At 34.1% G+C, this 19,908-nt stretch overlaps 3 protein-coding genes across 3 annotated transcripts in view; 1 reads left to right on the top strand and 2 right to left on the bottom strand.

Moving 5' to 3' along the window:
• Positions 1–19,908, bottom strand: part of LOC148305065 (cathepsin B-like) — a 282,331-nt gene that overhangs the window by 86,981 nt on the left and 175,442 nt on the right. The gene's annotated exons all lie outside the window — the stretch shown is intronic.
• LOC148305071 (putative pseudouridine-5'-phosphatase) lies at positions 79–9,998 on the top strand. The gene is made up of 4 exons (XM_088267284.1): positions 79–610; positions 3,894–4,112; positions 7,277–7,509; positions 8,791–9,998. The coding sequence occupies exons 1-4, from the start codon at positions 514–516 to the stop codon at positions 8,968–8,970; spliced, it is 729 nt and encodes a 242-aa protein (XP_088123410.1). The 5' UTR covers positions 79–513; the 3' UTR covers positions 8,971–9,998.
• Positions 15,076–18,877, bottom strand: LOC148305070 (NADH dehydrogenase [ubiquinone] 1 alpha subcomplex subunit 2-like). Its single transcript, XM_088267283.1, has 3 exons — positions 18,693–18,877; positions 16,572–16,678; positions 15,076–15,249 (listed from the first exon to the last, which is right to left on the bottom strand). Exons 1-3 carry the CDS (start codon positions 18,770–18,772, stop codon positions 15,161–15,163), a joined length of 276 nt encoding a protein of 91 aa, XP_088123409.1. The 5' UTR covers positions 18,773–18,877; the 3' UTR covers positions 15,076–15,160.

Genomic DNA, 19,908 nt, shown 5'->3' with positions numbered 1-19,908 from the left:
GCACATGGAACGACAATGTTGCCATATACATTTTTTAAATATTTTTTCCTGTATGACACCCACAACTAGATACTCCAAGCTTAATATATGTGTCAAGTCGTAAATATTAAGCATAATTCTTTTTCCTTTTTTTAAATATAAGCCAAATAACATAAAAAGAGACACAGCATAAATTGTGGAACTTGATGTGCGTACTTAAAAAAGAAATAAAACAATTTTGTAGAGCATTGTCTCTTTTTTTAATGCTAAATCTGAATTTGAATGTCCAACATCGTATATATTAGCTTACAACCTATATTATTTGAAATATGTTCTCGTAGCTAACTTCACTGCGTTTATCCATGTGATAAAATATAAAAACTCTAGCCAGCTGTCATTTTCAGCTGTCCGCTAAAATTATTGCGTGAATAGTGGATCGTGGACTTTGTACGGAACTCAAAAAACTCCGCGATTTTTTAATATTCTAAATATTTCCTCTATTTAATTTATCTATATTTAATTCACCCAATCGAAATGTTATTCTTACTTAAACGGAGTTTTTCAACTTCTAACCGACTGCATTTCAAGAAAGTGTCGCATGTTCTTTTTGATATGGACGGTGTTATAATAGGTTAGTTTTGTGAGTGTTTATTAATCATCTTTAATTCGTTACATATAATTTTTTTAAATATCAATCCGTTATCTTTATGAAATCTATATTTAATTAATTTATCATATGTAACTGAGCCTTGCCTTGAAGTTTTATTTGAAGGACAAATTCTTATCATAACAAATTCCTTATTCATTTCCTATCTTTTTTGTTATACACTTTCTAAATGAAATATATTAAAAAAAAAAACTCATTCTTATGTGCGAATATTAATCTTGATTTTTAATCTATAATTCATACATCATATGATATTATTCTTATTAAAACTTTGCACAAAATGGCAATTTAAATTATATTTCTTTAATAATTTATTTTATTTTATTTCAAATAAAAAACGGTATAAAAATTCATTAACAGTAAACATTTAAGATAGTATCCCGATGAGAGAATTAATTTTTCTATTTTTTATTTACAACATTTTGAGTGTGTCCAAATACTTAAATTGATCACTTAACCAGCCTATGACGGTCTTAAGCTTTGTAAATAAATGCCCAGACTTCCATATTCTTCTTCATCTGTGTTAAGATGTAAAAATTAATAGGGTATTATAATTTATTGATTTGGTGTTTAATTTGTAGAACTCCATTTTAATTTATATATTAATTTTTAAATCAAACACAGAGTTTTGAGTTTAATAAAGTTGTATTTTATTTATTGTTTCGGCATTAACTTTGTGGTAAGACATGTTACAATGATTAAAGAAAACACTTCGTTTTTTACCACTTGAGTTTTATTATAGACTACATGTTTCAGAAGTTAAACTTCCATCATTCAGGTCTGTATAATAACTATTATGTAGTCTATAATAAAACTCAAGTTGTAAAAAACGAAGTGTTTTCTTTAATCATTGTAAGTTGTATTTTATTAAAAACACATAAAAATTAATATTCTAACAATTGTTTCGCCTAGTTATGGCATTTTCAAACGAATGCATTCACGAGTATTATCACTCGGGAGGAATATCTAATTTAACATACTCAACCTATAAAGACTCGTTTTGTGTTTATAACAGCCGATATAATCAATACTTTCATTTATTATTTTCTTTTGCGAAATTCGCCTTCGTAAGTTGGTAACTGATGACGTCACAGAAACGAATTCACACTACTACCATTACAACTCTATAAAACAGATATATAAAGGGATACGCCCCACAACATATCTGATGACGTAAAATTTGATGTCGTATAGCAGTGTCCGTTTTTCGTTTTATTCAAATATCTAATATATATATAATATATATAAAACCCTTATCCGCACCTCAATGGTGCATAGGGCACTGCATCATATAACGCAGTGTTATCTTGATCGTTTACACATGAAGGAAAGGTGATCAGCCCTCCGCTTCAGGAACCAGTCCAGGGTAATATTGAATAAATATTACAGTGAAAAAAATCACAAATATTTATTTGAACCCTCCTGGGAATCGAACCCGGGACCTCCAGAATGGTAGCCGAGCGTGCTGACCATTACACTACGGAGGCAGACAGTCAAACTGTCAGACTGTCAAATATCTAAAGTTTAATTAAACCTTGAAATCTCCCTTACTTCTCGACAGATTTCAATAAAAATGTTACTGATAGTCTTGTGATCTTTCATATTAATTTATAAACAATAACAACATCATGAGAATGCTCCATTGAATTTATTACTATAGCTATTTTCGTGATCGTAATAACGGAGTTTGACAGTATATGTAACCATCTTTTTATTGTAATTTACCTTTTTTGTAATATTTGAGCTTGATTGTTTATTTGGTATTTGTTGTGACTTCCGTAACTATCATTTAACACGTCATTCATACTCTTGGCATCTGTTCAAGGGTTAGTGATCCAAAAATAAACTAGACGGATATGTATGTATAGAGTACATCCTGAATTTTTTAAATAATGATAATGATGAAGATGTTTAGCATTCCACTTTGCTTCAAATTGACTTCCCTATAATGTTAACATTCTTCAGCCTATTTAAATATATTTTTCAATGCCGATATGTGGAGGTCCTCGCCAAAAATTTACATTTCTAATATTACACAAAAAATCATTTAAATGCAAATCTGTTCTGTTTATTATATTCTATCAAAATCTTAATTAAAGTTGCGACAAAACGTGACCAATCCTGTGTTAAACTAGTATAAAATCATTAAATCGCACCAAAATGTAACAATTTTACAAGTTAGAATTCCTGATTACTTAAAATAATTTATAATGGAAATGTAACATTTTGGTGAGGACCTCTATATATGAGAACATTAATAAAATGATATCCAATGTTTTTAACTAATGGTGACGGGATTATCTCTAAAGAAAATAGATAAGGCTGCAGCTATATCTGCATGCCTCGGAAATTGGAGGAACAAACGCTTGAGGATTAAGAGTAAAAAAAATATGTACAAAACATGTTTAAATTGTAAATAAAACACTTGTTTTTTTACCACTTGAGTATTATATTGTTATGACTAGTTTTGGAAGCTAAAGATGTTTCCATCTACAGGTTTCAAATCCGTTAATTCTACATCTGTAGTTTCTGAAACTAGTCGTAACAATATAATACTCAAGTTGCAAATAAACAAGTAATTTATTTATAATTTTATCATATCTTACCACAAACTGAATGCCGAAACAATAAATAACACACAAAACATGTGTTTCACTAATAGCCACTTATAGAATCGAAGCAAGGGAAGATACTTCTAGTAAAAATCTCGACTTTGAATCTCTGAGATGAGAACTCTCCGATCTATAACTGGAAACACGTTGGGAGACCACATAAGAATCCTTGATATCTGGAGCATGTGTCAGACGGAAGATATCGTGAGGTGGGGAAGATAACGAAGGCGATACTGGAATGAACATTAATGTCAAAAGATAGACTTTCACACGTTGCCAACTAATTTATTGCAAATCATTACTGAAAATTAAACACTTGTATTAAAACACTAACTGAGTTTTATTTCATTTCACATGACTATTTTCAAAAACTACACATGTTTTAATCGACAGGTGATCACAAAAATTGCAGATCACCTAATTCTTCTTCTTTATATGTCATGTTGATTCCTCCCGACATTGACTATCACTTGTGAGAATGTGTCCCTTTTTTGGGCAGTCCAAAACATCTCCTCGACGCTCTGTACTCCTGTCCACTCGTGTTTATTACAGAGCCAAGAGATCCGCCTTCTTCCGACACCTCTTGATATTAATGATCAGTTGTTATTCTACTACTGTTATGTTTTACCTTGCAGATACCGAGCACATATATGAAAAGATTGTCGGAACGATCGCAAACAAATACGGGAAGGAATACCCACGCGACGTAAGACTGATGATCATGGGAACCACGGAGCAGCGGACGTCCGAGATAGCGTGTCGCGAACTGAAACTACCTATCACGCCGCAAGAATTCCACGTGCAAATGAAACAGTTAGGAAATGTTATGCTCAGAAATGCGCCACTAATGAAAGGTATTTGTTTTCCTCCCTTCGATATTCAAGTCGAAATATTTGATTGATTATTGTAGGCATTTTTTTTTTTTATATAAGTTTTTCTTGGTAAATGTGGAGGTCCTCACCAAAAAGTTCCTTTAAAAAGTCCTTTAAATGCAAATCTGTTCTGTTTACTGTACTCTTTCGAAATCTTATTGAAAGTTGCGACAAAACGTGACCAATCCTGTGTTAAACCGATATGAAATCATGAAATCGTACCAAAAAGTTACAATTTCACAAGCTAGAATTCCTGATTACTTAAAATCATTTAAAATGGAAATGTAACATTTTGGTGAGGACCTCTACAAATACCACTATTTCTTCAAATCCATTGTGGGACGTGTTTTGATTGATTTATTTTCATTATTTATTTTATTTTCAAGCACTGTATGTGATGCTTAGGTTCTAATTTAAAATATAAAAATGGACAGATATTACCACAAACTGACTACCAAATCAATCAATAAAGAAAAAAACAACAACTATCATGCCCAAAGGGGTAGAAGAGAGGATAGAACACCACACCACTCTATCGAAAGAAATACTGCATTCTATCGAAATCTTAATTGAAGTTGCGACAAAACGTGACCAATCCGTGTTAAACCAATATGAAATCATTAAATCATACCAAAACTTAACAATTTTACAAGCTAGAATTCCTGATTACTTAAAATCATTTTTAATGGAAGTGTAACATTTTGGTGAGGACCTCTACATATAAGAACATTAATAAAATGATATCCAATGTTTTTAACTAATGGTGACGGGATTATCTCTAAAGAAAATCAATAAGGCTGCAGCTATATCTGCATGCCTCGGAAATTGGAGGAACAAACGTTTGAGGATTAAGAGTAAAAAAAATATGTACAAAACATGTTTAAATTGTAAATAAAACACTTGTTTTTTTACCACTTGAGTATTATATTGTTATGACTAGTTTTGGAAGCTAAAGATGTTTCCATCTTGTCCTGTGTTAAACCAATATGAAATCATTAAATCATACCAAAACCTAACAATTTTACAAGATAGAATTCCTGATTAAAATGGAAATGTAACGTTTTGGTGAGGAACTCCACATGTGAAATCATATACCTACATAAATTAAAAGTCCCAATTAACTGTGATACAAAAAGTTTGTCACTGGGTTTTTAATAATATTTTTTCAATTTTAACAACAATAACAAATTTACAGATAAGAATCTGCATATGTATTTATCATTAATTTAAAATGATAACAATAAGAAAAAATCAAACATGTGTAGATTAGGAACTATAGATAGAATTTCACTTAATTATATACACCAGTGTTTCCCAATTAGTGGTACGGGTAGCAAATTTGCATCAAGGGGTATGCCTGGCAATCTCTTCACTAAGTTAGTTTAATCAGTAAAAAAACAATGACACAAACAATTATTACTTTTGTATTTTTTTATGAAAATGTTAGTACATATTAGTATACTCGTATAACCACTCACTGAGATTTTTATGTCTACCGGTTTCGAGAAGTACCCGTCTCTTCGTCAGGACAATCACTGCAACAGCATGCAAACAATACTACCCGTCACCACCATAGCACTATTCACACACTTGAAATTTCACAAAATGTGTATCACATGGGATTTTGGTCGACCCGAGGACCACGCACAGCCTTAAAAACAAGAATGCCTAAAAATTTTTTTAATCGGCCAGTGTTAGGTATTTACGTATAAATAGATAGGCAGTACGATCAATATGGGTAAAATTTTAAGTAAAACTTAACCATCCTTTACACACGTGTAATATTCACCAATTCTACCCATGATTGACAACCATACTATTTACATTTTTGGAACTCCTACATATATCAATGTCAATCTTCTCCATCTTGTGATTAGTATACTGAGGGTCAGCGGCAGAGTATCTCAGACTATCAGAGTATAATTAGGGTCGGGGTTGATGAAAAAACCACCTGGAAACTATGTGCTGATACTTTAAGTACTCTAAGTACAGCATTCCTGTCCATGTATCTGCTTATGTCAATACTGCTCAACTCAAGTGTATCAATCAAATCTTTATCTTCTAGGTTTTATTTATTTATTTATATTTTTTATATAGGAGTGTAATGTAATGTAATGTTTTGTCCGCCTCCGTAGTGTAATGGTCAGCATGCTCGGCTACCGTTCTGGAGGTCCCGGGTTCGATTCCCAGGGGGGTTTAATAAATATAAGTGATTTGTTCACTCTAATATTTATTCAATATTACACTGGACTGGTACCTGAAGTGGAGGGCTGATCGCCTTTCCTTCATGTGTAAACGATCGAGATAACACTGCGTTTATATGAAGTAGTGCCCTATGCACCATCGGGGTGCGGTTAGGGTTTTATTATTATTATTATATAGGAGTTGCATTTATTATTTATCTTGCTTATTATGTACTAGCTGTAAAGAGGATTTTTGTTTTTTTTTTTCATGTTTTATTTTATTTTAATCTGTGTTGGGAACGGGAGGGATGATCCAGTGTGGGCCAATCAGAAACTTATCAGCGTTTGCTCATAGCTGGGAGGAAACCACGTAAAACTCCCGAAGCTATGAACGGAAGGACTGTTGACAGTTGTCAACAGACCTTCCGTTCCACTAGAAGAGGGTTGGGTATTTTGTGTCCTAGCTTGGTTTATGGCACTCCTTCACTGCAGAGGAAGACAGAGAAAAACATGGCACAATCAAGTATGCCAAATACTTGAAAGTGCTCAGGTTAGGAGTCGTAATAATCGGCGGGTATGTATAAGGAGATGCATGAACGTGGAAGAGGCGAAGAATGTTTGCAAAGACAGAGTGGTGTGGCGTTCTATTCTCTCTGCCTACCCCTGCGTTGAAGCGGCGTGATGGTTAGTTAGTTAGTTAGATAACTCTCGAAATTGCAAGACTTGAATATTCTTCTCTTGACTTGAAAGTTTTACACATACATATTCTGTACATATATTAAAAGCATTGTTAACTTTGTGGTATGGTGATATATCCTCCTAATCATTCATAGTTCACTACACAAAGTGAACGATGAATGACAAGGACAATGTTAGTCTTAAATATGGTAAACTCCATCGTTCTGCTCTACCATTCCACCATACCAGAGTTTTATGTCCTTCACTAGTTTTATCATCTTCTAGGTTCCAAAAGACTGATTGAACACTTGCACAATAGCAAGGTCCCTATCGCACTGGCCACCAGCTCCGGGAAGGAGAGTGTCGAAGCCAAGACCATGAACTACCTCCCGCTCTTCGACCTCTTCCATCACAAGGTCATGGGCAGCTCCGACGCTGAGGTCAAGTTCGGGAAACCCCATCCGGACATATTCCTCATCTGCGCCTCCAGGTTCGACAACCCCCCGGACCCGAAAAATGTAAGCTGCCTTAACTATTTGACTTACTTCAAACCCTTAACCGCACCCCAATGGTGCATAGGGCACTACATCATATAAATGCAGTGTTGTCTTGATCGTTAACACGTTAAGGTGATCAGCCCTCCGCTTCAGGTACCAGTCCAGGGTAGTATTGAATAAATAATCTTATAAAAAAATAATAAAACCCTTATCCGCACCCAAATGGTGCATAGGGCACTGTCATATAAACGCAGTGTTATCTTGATCGATTACACATGAAGGAAAGGTGATCAGCCCTCCACTTCAGGTATCAGTCCAGTGTAATATTGAATAAATATTAGAGTGAAAAAATCACTAATATTTATTTTACCCTCCTTGGGAATCGAACCCGGAACCTCCAGAACGGTAGCCGAGCGTGCTGACCATTACACTACGGAGGCGGACAGAATAAATAAATAATCTTAGTGTTATTAAATCGAAATTAAAAGGAATTGGTAAAAAAAATTATCTTCAGGTTGGTAGCCCCTTCCTCAATTACCAAGCCTGTTAAGAACGCAATCTGTCACTCAGTGTGTTTACAGCAGCTGTTTGTAATAGACGACCTCAAGTGCACTTGGCGAATTTTATAATATAAAAAATACTGGAATAATGCTTTTGTTTAACCTTTGCGGGAGTTCTAATTGATGTCTGACTTTCTCTGGGGAGTGGGTTCTTTTTACATGAATTCATTTTTATTTGTTTCATGTTATCTATGTATTATGAAGATAGAAATCATGTAAAATAAATAAAAATCACCATCTCTAGGTTTTATTTTATAACAAAATAACATACAAATATTCACAGATCGGCTGTCCAAACTCAAAACACAGTAAGGGACATTTTTTAATAGTAGGTTTTTTTTGCATTTTTGGAGTAGATTCTACTTAGTCCAAAAATGTAAAAAAAACGTACTACAAAAATTTGTGTGACATCTCGGCTGTCCAAATTTAAAACACAGTATTTTTGTGTGATGAAAAATACTGTGTTTTAAATTTGGACAGCCGAGATGTCATTGCTATACAAGTAACATCATACCAACTGGCGGACGGACTGTTTTATTTATTTATTTTATTTTGTATAATTTCTATCTATATAATGCATAAATTTCTTGAACAAAGAATTTCTTTTCATTTCATAAGAACCCCTCTCCCCAGAGAAAGTCAGAAATCAATTGTTGTACTCCCGGAATATCAATGTATTTAATCAACGTAGTTAAAATCACTATACAGTAGAACCTCAGTTTAAAAGTAACATTGTTTCCAGTGTCTAGTGTTTGAGGACGCGCCCAACGGAGTGGATTCGGCCCTGGCAGCCGGGATGCAAGTGGTCATGGTTCCCGACCCCACCCTGGAGAAATCCCTCACCAAACGAGCCACCCAACTATTGAACAACCTGGAAGAGTTCAAACCGGAAGACTTTGGCCTGCCTCCATTCAAGTCATAAAATGATTGTATATTTTTAAACATTTAAAAAATGTTATAGTCACAGGTGTAAGCTAGATGACCGTAAAACGGTTAGTAATGAGTTCAGAATATTTTTTTACCATGACAAGTCAGGAAGTGCTATTTTATATTCTTCCACCTTTCTGTAATGCAACATGTGCGCATATTGGTATTTATGTATATGCGTATATATATATATTGGTATTTATGTATATGCTTATGGATACTCCTCAGGATTTCCAACATGCTAACTTGATACACTAAGCATTATTCTATGGGGACTTCAAAAAGTATTCTTAACACATTGTTGTCGTATAATTTATAAACACACATCGCTCACTCCTTTTAAGAACGTCATAAATCAAAAAACTTGATTTTTCAGGACAACATTTTTAAAGTTTAAAAATATAATACAATGTATTAAAAACAAATATCAAGCCACTTATTGAACTTTTTACTGTGCAACAGATCCTTTTAGGTAAAACCTGAAGGTTTTTACTCCGTTTGAAAAATATTTAATATTATTAAAAAAAATTATTAAACAATACCTTTTCTTCAAAATTCAAAAACAACACTTTCTGCCCTGTAGCGGGTAAATATTAAGTTAAAAATATGCCTCCTTTGCTGGGATATAGTACATTTTCTGGGTATTCTAAAAACATGCACAACTGAAAATTGATGATTTTTGATTTATGACTTTCTTGAAAGGAGTGAGCGACATATAAAAATGTTTCTTCTTAATTGTGCGTAGGAAGTGGGACACATATAAATACTTTTTTTTATTCAGAATCTTAATTGGTTGTTTGCAGGGCACATATATATATACAGGTTTGAATGTAGGAGCAAAATACTACGTCACAACTTATGATTCAAGTGATAACTTCCAATGGGAACACTTTACAAACAATCAGACAGTCAACAGTATCATAAATATTGAAGCTCAATGGGGATTGTTAAATTTTATTAATATTTGAAGCTAAAATGCTTTCTTGGCTATTTTAATCTTCATCAGACTAAAATATAAAAAAATGTATCTAATAATACGTCTATTACACGCTACTTGGTATGGCGAATCTTCTTCTTCTTTCCACGTTCCCTCCCTAGGTGGAGCATATGGCCAATACGAGACGTCTCCTTGGCTTCCTCCCAGGTCAGTCCGGCATCTCGAAGTTCGGCTGAGTATAGTCGGTGAATGTTCGTCAGCGGCCTTCCGGGGCGCCGGAATCCTCGGGGTTGGAAGAAGAGACATGAGGGGTTGATGCTCTCAGGTGGCATTCTAAGGACATGTCCCAACCATGTCCACCTTCTCTTCTTCAGGACTTCCAGTATGAGAGGCTGTTGAGTTCTTCTCCTCACATCGTCATTCCTGACGAAGTCATACCACTTCATACCCAGTATTCGCCTCAGGCACCTATTTTCAAAACGTGCTAGTTTCTTGCTTTGAGCTTTGGTGAGGTGCCACGACTCACATCCGTACAGCAGCACTGTTAGGATGCAGGCGTTAAAGAGATGACACTTGGTATGGTGAATACTACACCAAAACTTTCATCACAAAATATCAAATATTTAGGAAGTTATGACAATTCATACAGAAATATATAATTTTTGCAAAATATGTTACAAACGCCCACTCCTAGCACATCAGTGCACTGATGCGCCCTAAGACAATGTGTTAATTCAATGATATGAAGGGCAGCTTTTTTAAAAATGTATTGTAAGCATGGTAAATCAATATTTTGACAGAGTTTTAAAATATATTGTATTTTAGTACAAAAAATGCATAATTCAATTATGTAGGTGCTTCGTTACTTCCTAGAATTAGTTTTTAATTGATATTTTTTTACGCTTGTATGAAATACAAATGAATCATATTTTCCCTGTTTACTTAACTAAACAGACATTAAATATGTCATTTTTATTTTAAAATATTGTCTAATTTTTTGTGGTGTGTACAGATTTTATTTTATTTTTTTAAATATTATTATTTTTATTAACTGATGACAATGTTATATTTATTTATAAAAATATATTTTGCTATTGGTATGTTTAGAGACTTTGACAGAATTAAATATAATTTGACTGGCTGGAGAATAGTGAAATGATAATAATTCATCATTAAAACAGTATTAAAAAACATTAATAATAATAATAATAAAACCCTTATCCGCACCCCAATGGTGCATAGGGCACTGCTTCATATAAACGCAGTGTTATCTTGATCGTTTACACATGAAGGAAAGGTGATTAGCCCTCCGCTTCAGGTACCAGTCCAGGGTAATATTGAATAAATATTACAGTGAAAAATCACTCATATTTATTTAACCCCCCCCTGGGAATCGAACCTGGGACCTCCACAACGGTAGCCGAGCGTGCTGACCAAAACTTATAAACTCCCAGAAACGGTCCCAGAACTCACTAAAAAAATACATATATTCAAATATCATTTCAATATTCATTATAATATGACATTTTATTATTTTGATGAATTATATAATTATTACTTACTTACTTATAACCCTTATCCGCACCCAATGGTGCATAGGGCACTGCATCGAATTGACGCAGCGTTATCTTGATCATTACTTACACAAATGCAAGGTGATCACTCTTGCGCTTCAGGAACCAGTCCAGGGTAATATTAAATAAATATTACAGTGTAAAATCACTAATATTTATTTTCATCCCCCCTGAGAATCGAACCCGGGACCTCCAGCACGGTAGCTAAACACGTTGACCATTACACCACGGAGGCGGACCAATGATTATAGACTGTAATAACGTAACCCCAAACAGTGTTTTGTCTAATTGATTTTGAATTTTTTTTTTTAATTATCTGTAATAAAAGGTGCCGGAATGCTGTTCCACCGCGTTACGTGGAAAAAAGCGCTGGTTATAAATAATACGACATTTTAAAAAAAATTGCCAACTTATATTATTTAAAAAAATTTAGGGTTTGTCAAAATATTTGATTGCAAATCCTGGATTTTACTCCACGCGTGAGCAAGATTTTATTCATATCTCAATTTTTCATTTTAAACCGGCCAACGGCTGGTTGTAAGCCATGTAAATACCCAGAATTCACATCTTCCCATCTTAGTAAACTTATTTATCTGGACTGAGATATCAATTTAATCTTGGCATACTTTTCCTCAAAGGACAAATGGACAATGTCTCCAATCGTGTTACGGCAAAGTTCTTGATGAAAAACATTATTTTGTATTAATTTAAGCATATCGCTTACTCCTTTCAACAACGTCACAAATCAAAAAACTTGATTTTTAGGGAGTCGGTTTTAAAATTAAGAAAATTTAAAAAAATGTATTTAAAATAAATACCAAGCCACTTAATGAACTTTTTACTGTGCAACAGATCTTTTTAGGTAAAACCTGAATGTTTTTTCTCCATTTGAAAAATATTTAGTAGATTTATAAAAATAATTAAACAATACATTTTCTTCAAAATGCAAAAAAATACTTTCTGCCCTGTAGCGGGTAAATATTAAGTTAAAAATAAGCCGCTTTTGCTGGGATATAGTACATTTTTTGGGCATTCTGAAAACATGCACAACTGAAAATTGACGATTTTTGATGTATGACATTGTTGAAAGGAGTGAGTGATATGTAGTTTAGTTAGGTGCTATGAGAAGTATTAATGACAATAAACGCTGATATTATAAATGTTTCTAAGCTAATGATGGTGTTTTATTGTTAGACGATTAGAAATTTTAGATGATAATAAGCTTGAAAATTACCGAAAGCCTCGTACTGAAGTGTTCATTAGATACATCAATATAAAATATACATGAAAAGTGTTGTGTGTCTTGGGATAATGAAGAATCTATCTATCAGTGTACTTAGTCAAAGAATTGCCTTTTTTACTTTTCCTATTTTTTTTTAATAATGTTAGTACATATGATAATGTTATAATGTTATAATAATGTAACATATTAATGTTAGTACATACCACTCACTGAGATTTTTGTCTGCCAGTTTTTAAATGTACCCGTATCTTCATCAGAATTATCACTATACCAGCATCCAAACAATACTATATGTCACTACCATAGCTCTATTCATACTTACATTTTTTTATTAAACCATATCCGCTCCCTAGGTGGAGCATACTGTCTCCAGGCTTTTCTGTCGGCTGCCAGCTTCCTTGCATCCTCCCAAGTCAGATGCGCATCCCGAAGTTCTGACGAGAACTGCCGACGAATTGTCAGCAGTGGTCGTCCTGCGCGGCGCGAACCTGATGCCTTGTAAAAGAGGCAAGCTTGATGGCGGCTCTCGGGAGGCATGCGGAGTACATGGCCTTGCCAACTGAATCGCCTTTTCTTGACGACAGTTATGACCAAGATTTGCTGCGTCCTACGCTTTATGTCTTCATTCCCCACAAAGTCAAACCACCGCACGCCTAAAACTCTCCGCAGACACCTACGTTCACACTTACAACTACACGAAATATTAATCACATGCGTTTTTGGTCGACCCGAGGACCAACATGCACCAAGGATTGCAGAATAACACACACTAAAGGCCGAGGTCTGACTCGCGCTAAGAATGTTTGTCAAGATAGGTCAGGATTGTATAGGTTGAAAGGAGTGAGCAGGGTTCAAAGTGGATGATGACAAATCTGGAGTCGAACAAAAACGCCTGTTATTAACATTCTCTCTTAGTCCAATGCAGTCTGTTTTAATTTTTTTTCTGCTTAGTGGTACGTTAAAATACTATTTTATTTGTATGTAAGATTCATTTCAGTACTTTATATCTCTGGATTAAAACTAGAACGCCAATGCAGAACACATTTTTAACATTTTCATTGCAAATAAAGTTGATTTTTTTTAAAAGGCAAACTCTTGTTTGCTTGAGGTAAAATTTATTTTCATTACCAACTACATGTATTTCTGCTTTAGTACAACATATATATAAGTTCTAACACTAAGATTTTTAAATGAAAATTTATTTTATAACTGTTTGTAACACTTTGTTTATTAAATGTTTGAAAAATAAGATTCTTTTATTTATTATTTCTTACATTATTATTCTTTATCTTTAATGCAAACATTGAGGTGAAGTGTGTGAGCTTCTAAGGTCTATATGGCACATACATACATTGTATAATGTACTTGTACAATGAAAAAATAAAAACATAACGTAAAACCAATTAAATAAACCTTATCCGCACCCACTGGTGCATTAAATTGACGCAATGTTAAGTTGATAGTTTATCATATGAAGGCAAGGTGATCAATCCTGCATTTTGGGTACCAGTCCAGGGTAATATTAAATAAATGCTATTTTATTTATTGTATTAAATATTAAATGCTATTTTATTAATGCTGGAGTGAAAAACATTTATATTACTTTGATTAACTAACTAACACTCATGCCGCTCCACCGCAAGGGTAAGAAAAGAGGATAGAAGCCACATCAATCTGTCTTTGCAAACAATTTTCGCCTCATATTATTTATTGATTTCGCATTAACTTTGTGGAATGACATGATTATTTTATTAAAATTAAACACTTGAATATACCACTTTAATGAGTTTTATTTTTATTTACGACTAGTTTGCGAAAATGACAGATGTTTTCATCTTCTGGTACAAATTAAAACTAAGGAACAAAAATATATTTAGGTGTAGATGTAGATGTAGATATCGCTCACTCCTTTCAATAACATCATAAATCAAAAATTGACAATTTTCAGTTGTGCATGTTTTCGGAATGCCCAGAAAATGTACTATATCCCAGCAAGAGGCATATTTTCAACTTAATATTTACCCGCTAGGTAAAACCTGAAGGTTTATTCTCCATTTGAAAAATAATTAGTATATTTAAAAAAATAATTAAACTATACCAATTCTTCAAAATGCAAAAACATCACTTTCTGCCCTGTAGCAGGTAAATATTAAGTTAAAAATATGCCTCTTTTGCTGGGATATAGTACATTTTCTGGGCATTCCGAAAACATGCACAACTGAAAATTGCGTATTTTTGATATATGACGTTCTTGAAAGGAGTGAGCGATATATGTGTTTGTGTGTGTGTTTGTTTATGCATTATCTCCGCTTCTCCGCTGCAGGAATAAAGTCGGAATAAAACATGTTTATGTTTTAATAATATAACATTTATTCTACATTTTGATAGTTTATTTTATACAAGGACATTAATATTACAAGAGCGGTTTGATTCAAGATCTGTTGCCCAAGGATTTGACTTGGTCGAGAACTTCATCTGCGGATTTGTTGGTGAGGGATACACTCGCTTCTTTTCCCTTTTCTGTAAAAATAAAATAAAATAAAATTTGTAAATAATCAGTCCAATTTCATGCATATGGAGAGATTTCGATAGACATCAAAAAGAGGGCAAATGCAGGGAACAGAGTGAATAGCACACTGAAATTCCTTGTAGTAAACAAAATTTTAACATATTATTAATATTTAAAGCGTTTACTTTGTGGTTAGTCATTTTTGCTTATTTATTTTGTTTACAAAAATGTTAGTAATATTAGTATGTAACCACTTACTGAGATTTTTATGTCTACCGGTTTCGTGACGTACCCGTCTCTTCGTCAGGACAATCACTGCCACAGCATGCAAACAATACTACCCTTCACTACCATAGCACTTTTTACACACTCAATATCCAATTCAAATCCCACCCACTCCTTTCAACCTACGAGTATATAAGCTGGTTCAATAATAATTTTTAACCCTAGTGCATGTTTGACCTCGGCTCTTAACGCATGTTTGTGCCGCAACCCTTAGTGCATGTTGGGGCGACCAAAAATCGCATGTGTTAAACATTTTGTGTAATTTTAAGTGTGTAAATAGTGCTATGGTAGTGAAGGGTAGTATTGTTTGCATGCTGTGGTAGTGATTGTCCTGACGAAGAGACGGGTACGTCTCGAAACTGGTAGACACAAAAATCTCGGTGAGTGGTTATATACTAATATTACTAACATTTTATAAAAATATAAATAAGTAAAAATTTTAACAACCAGGAGTGACAAATAGGTCTTGATAAAGTAACTACTAACTAACCATCACGCTGCTTCCCTAAAGGGCTAGGCAGAGAGAATAGAACACCACACCACTCTGTTTTTGCAAACATTCTTCGCCTCTTACATTCATGCATCTCCTCATACATACCTGCCGATTGTTTCGACTCCTAGGTCCTGATAATAATAATAAAACCCTTATCCGCACCCCAATGGTGCATAGGGCACTGTGTCTTATAAACGCAGTGTTATCATGATCGTTTTACTTATGAAGGAAAGGTGATCAGCCCTCCGCTTCAGGTACCAGTCCATGGTAATATTGAATAAATATTACAGTGAAAAAATCACTTATATTTATTTTTACCCGCCTTGGGAATCGAACCCGGGACCTCCAGAACGGTAGCCGAGCGTGCTGACCATTACACTACGGAGGCGGACACAGGTCCTGATAAGGACTACCAAATTATCTATATAAATTAACCCTTCTTCATCTATGTTGAAACGTCAAAAATGTGATATCAAAATGCGCTTAATATCAACCTGACAAATACAAGTGATGAGATATGTAATGCTTAGACTAATATTAACAAATAAACAATACCATATCTTGCCCAAACTTTTGGTTGTGTTCCAGAACACTCTCTGATCAGGATCGGAAACTTGGGATTGGCTTTCTTCAGGTCCACGTAGTATTTTGTAATGAAGTCTCTGAAAACACAAACGGAAGGAAAAATAAGATTTAGTAACAAGATATAGGTAACACGTTTGGATAACGGAACAGTTGACTGTATTCACTAGCACAGATAAAATAGTTAGGGAGAAGCGAGAGACACTTCATCTTAAATTCCATCCCACATTTTATACCACTCGAAAAAGTTAAAAATTCCAAAATAAGTACTTTCAAGATGAAAATGCCAAGTATTTATTTATTTATCTTTTTAATAGTAAATCCCTTACCGCACCCCAATGGTGTATAGGGCACTGCTTCATGTAAACGCAGTGTTATCTTGATCGATTACACATGAAGGAAAGGTGATCAGCCCTCCACTTCAGGTATCAGTCCAGTGTAATATTGAATAAATATTAGAGTGAAAAAATCACTTATATTTATTAAACCCCCCTGGGAATCGAACCCGGGACCTCCAGAACGGTAGCCGAGCATGCTGACCATTACACTACGGAGGCGGATCTTTTTAAAGAAAAGAAAAATATTTGTGTTTTTATTATTTGCACAAATGTTTCAATTTCATACTATTTCTGTGAGCCTAAGCGGCTCATTATTAGAAATAGGTATCAAATTGTGGTAGAGTGGGTTCGAACCGAGAAACTCTGACTTAAGAGTCTGCGACACTCCACGGGACCACAACCCGACACAATTTGGATGATAGTAAGGTTTCCCCCGGATACTCACCTACCCATAATAATAATAATAATAATAATTTTTAATTTAATTTATATAATGCCATTTTTATAAAATACTATCTCAATGGCTCTTAATTGTGATTTAATTAGGGAAAAGAAGATTGTCAAAATGATTTTACAAACAAATGCGCTTTTAGAGTTTTTCTACAGATCATTTCACTCTCCCTCTTTCTAACTATTGGTAGAAGAGCATTCTACGCCAAAGGCACGCTCGTCAAATTTAGTGCGCTGGTTGGGAGCTAGTAAAATCACTTAACCCATAATAATAATAATAATAAAATTGGATAACTTATATAGCGCCATTTTCGTAAAAAAATACCTCAAGGGCGCTTCACGGTGAATGAATTGGGAAAAATATTATGGTGGAAATGATTTAGCAAACAAATGTGTTTTTAGTCTTTTTCTAAAGATCATCTCACTCTCACTATTTCTAACCATTGGTGGAAGAGCATTCCACGCCGTCGGTCCTGCAACAGCAAAGGCAAGCTCGCCAAATTTAGTGCGTTGGTTGCGGAGCCGGTAAGATCACTTTGCCCATTGCAGATGTTGTAGCCGATCGAAGCGTGAGACGTCTATCAACCAATTCATCTGGAATACACAGCTCCTTAAGATACTCTGGAGCCATATTGTGTATTGATTTATACATGAGTAGGCAGAGTTTATACTCAACCCTTTCGGGAAAGCGTAACCAGTGGAGTTTGTGAAGTAGTGGGGTGATGTGACTGAATTTAGAAATTCCAAAAATTAGTCTCGCTGCTGCGTTTAACACTGATTGCAGTCGAGTCATTTTATTGTTTGGTAGACCCGTGTATATACCGTTACAATTATACCATAGCAGTTGTTGTAGCCGTTCTAGGCGTGAGATATCAATTAACCAATTCGTCTGGAATACACAGCTCTTTTAGGTACCCTGGAGCTATATTATGTATGGATTTATACATGAGTATATAGAATTTATACTCAACCCTTTCGGGAAAGCGTATTCATTGCGTTTGGTGACGTAGTGGGGTGATGTGACTGAATTTAAAAATCAGTCTCTCTGCAGTGTTTAACACTGATTGCAGTCAAGTCATTTTATTGTTTGGTAGACCCGTTTATATGCTGTTACAATAATCGACTCTAGATACTACAAACCTATTTATCAACTGTCGGGTAGCTATTGCCGAATTGTACCAATTTTTGTGAAATTCGAAGAACTGTATTTTTCACAATTTTGTCTTTTTAAGCAGAACTTTTAGACATATTATTTTATAGAGTAAATATATAACCTCATATGAAACAAATAAAAAAACATATATACCTGACTCCCGCAGATTGTGGTGCAGTTTGACATAAATGTATCCTCAATTCTTTCAAACTGTTTGCAAACCTCGCAGCCATGGTGAAATATTCTGTTTTTATATTTTATTCCACTTCGAAATAATTTTGACGAAACGTCAAAATTTGAGAAAAGATTATTGCCATATGCGAAAGTTATATAATATCGAAGTATCTGAGCAGGTTTTTTTTGAACTGATAACACAATTCGATTTTCCTTACTTAGCTCCAGTGGACTTGTGTAAGAAAATGGTCGTACAGTAGAACCTCTCATAACGAGTTTAATTCGTTCCAGCATCTTACTCGTTAAGCGAAACATTTTTTCACATACAAACCAATGTAAAATACCATAATGCGTTCCAGGCCAAAAGAAAACTCATTTTTTTAATATTAATTTTTTTAACGTTTATTTAAATAAAATTACTTAAAAATTTATACGAAGTGTAAAAACTTGAAATATAATTAAGATTTGATAAACGTATGAATTTATGACAAATAATTAATACCTTGTAACTAGAAAACTGTTTTAAGACATTTGTTTTGGCGATTCAAAATTTGCCGAAAATGTGTCACAACATTATCATTGAATACATTTGTAGCACGAATAGCCACCTCCTTATTAAGGTGATGCTTCTTAATGTACCATGCAACAGTTTCCCATGCTTTCAGCATTTCTCTTATTGTGCATTTCTTTTACTTGCTCTGCTACATCTTGCCCCTCCGTTAACAAACTATTCTCCATAATTTCATGCTGTAAAACATAATGTAACTCCATAAGCTCTCCGGTGGTCAGCTCTTGGCTGTCCTCTTTCACAAGCTCTTCAATATCGTTGTTATCCACCTCGAGTCTCATGATATTGCAAAAGTGAGCGTCCTCTTGGTAAACCTCCTTCACAAAGCCGCGAAAGTCCCATTCACAAGTGAATGTCGTGAAAAAGGGACTTGCCCTTCCTCTGTTACTCGTTATGAAAGATTCCACTGTATTAGTAAAAAAAAACATAATTAGTTGTGAATGGTAATACTTAATTTCAATTTTGTACTGACATTTCTTTGTGGAACTGCATTTTATAAAATAAAAGTATTTTTTTCTTACTATTAAGGTATTTTTTTCTACATATTGTGGAAAAAAAACTACATATGTAGTTGTTATTTTATTAAAGGTAAAACTAGAAATGTTAGAACTTGTAATAAAAAAAATC

The sequence above is a fragment of the Brachycentrus maculatus genome, unplaced genomic scaffold, assembly GCF_059751285.1.
Source record: "Brachycentrus maculatus isolate JH-2025_06_01 unplaced genomic scaffold, ASM5975128v1 h1tg000287l, whole genome shotgun sequence".
Lineage (NCBI taxonomy): Eukaryota > Metazoa > Arthropoda > Insecta > Trichoptera > Brachycentridae > Brachycentrus > Brachycentrus maculatus.
This window is presented reverse-complemented; position numbering and strand designations above follow the sequence as displayed.